Genomic DNA, 1,470 nt, shown 5'->3' on the forward strand with positions numbered 1-1,470 from the left:
TTTTATTTTCAAATTTTTTACTTTTATTATTAATTAATTAATCTTATTATTTCATATTTTTTTTTCATTTTTTCCTTCTAATTAACTATTTAATGATTTATTTTTTCTTCAATATTTAAAAAGTTGGAATAAAATTGGTGATGAAGGTGCATCAGGCTTAGGTTCTGGTTTAGCAAATTGTATTAATCTCTCAAATTTATCACTTGACCTTCGGTAAAAACAGTTTATTTGTTTTGGATTGTGATATTTATAATTATAAAAACTAATTAAAAACAATAAAGCTCTTTTTTCTTTTTCTTTTCATTGTGCTTGCTTTTTTTTGTTCTTTCTTTGTTAATTTATTTAGCTCATCCTTTTATTTTCAATTTTTTTGCTTTTATTATAAATTAATTAATCTTATAATTTCATATTTTTTCTTCATTTTTTCCTTCTAATTAACTATTTAATAATTTATTTTTTCTTCAATATTTAAAAAGTTGGAATAAAATTGGTGATGAAGGTGCATCAGGCTTATGTTCTAGTTTAGCAAATTGCATTAATCTCTCAAATTTGACACTTAAACTTTAGTAAAATCAGTTTATTTGTTTTGGATTGTGATATTTTTAATTATAAAAACTAATTAAAAACAATAAAGCTCTTTTTTCTTTTTCTTTTTCTTTTAATTGTGCTTGCTTTGTTAATTTATTTAGCTCATCCTTTTATTTTCAAATTTTTTACTTTTATTATTAATTAATTAATCTTATTATTTCATATTTTTTCTTCATTTTTTCCTTCTAATTAACTATTTAATGATTTATTTTTTCTTCAATATTTAAAAAGTTGGAATAAAATTGGTGACAAAGGTGCATCAGGCTTAGGTTCTGGTTTAGCAAATTGCATTAATCTCTCAAATTTGACACTTGACCTTAGGTAAAAACAGTTTATTTGTTTTGGATTGTGATATTTATAATTATAAAAACTAATTAAAAACAATAAAGCTCTTTTTTCTTTTTCTTTTCATTGTGCTTGCTTTTTTTTGTTCTTTCTTTGTTAATTTATTTAGCTCATCCTTTTATTTTCAAATTTTTTACTTTTATTATAAATTAATTAATCTTATAATTTCATATTTTTTCTTCATTTTTTCCTTCTAATTAACTATTTAATGATTTATTTTTTCTTCATTATTTAAAAAGTGGTAATTAAATTGGTGACAAAGGTGCATCAGGCTTAGGTTCTGGTTTAGCAAATTACATTAATCTCTCAAATTTGACACTTTAACTTGAGTAAAATCAGTTTATTTGTTTTGGATTGTGATATTTTTAATTATAAAAACTAATTAAAAACAATAAAGCTCTTTTTTCTTTTTCTTTTTCTTTTAATTGTGCTTGCTTTTTTTTGTTCTTTCTTTGTTAATTTATTTATCTCATCCTTTTATTTTCAAATTTTTTACTTTTATTATTAATTAATTAATCTTATTATTTCATATTTTTT

The 1,470-nt window shown here is 20.3% G+C and overlaps 1 protein-coding gene across 1 annotated transcript; it reads left to right on the forward strand. All coding sequences in view use genetic code 6, as the record gives it.

Annotated features, from left to right (window-relative positions):
• Positions 1-476: 476 nt before the first annotated feature.
• On the forward strand, positions 477-1,271 carry TTHERM_002653431 (hypothetical protein; the record flags this gene model as incomplete). The annotated part of the gene is made up of 3 exons (XM_012800781.1): positions 477-566; positions 820-909; positions 1,173-1,271. Coding segments are annotated over 3 exons (279 nt in total), but the record flags the coding sequence as incomplete, so codon positions are not given.
• Between the last annotated feature and the right edge of the window lie 199 nt (positions 1,272-1,470).

This window comes from Tetrahymena thermophila, assembly GCF_000189635.1.
Source record: "Tetrahymena thermophila SB210 genomic scaffold scf_8253933, whole genome shotgun sequence".
Lineage (NCBI taxonomy): Eukaryota > Ciliophora > Oligohymenophorea > Hymenostomatida > Tetrahymenidae > Tetrahymena > Tetrahymena thermophila.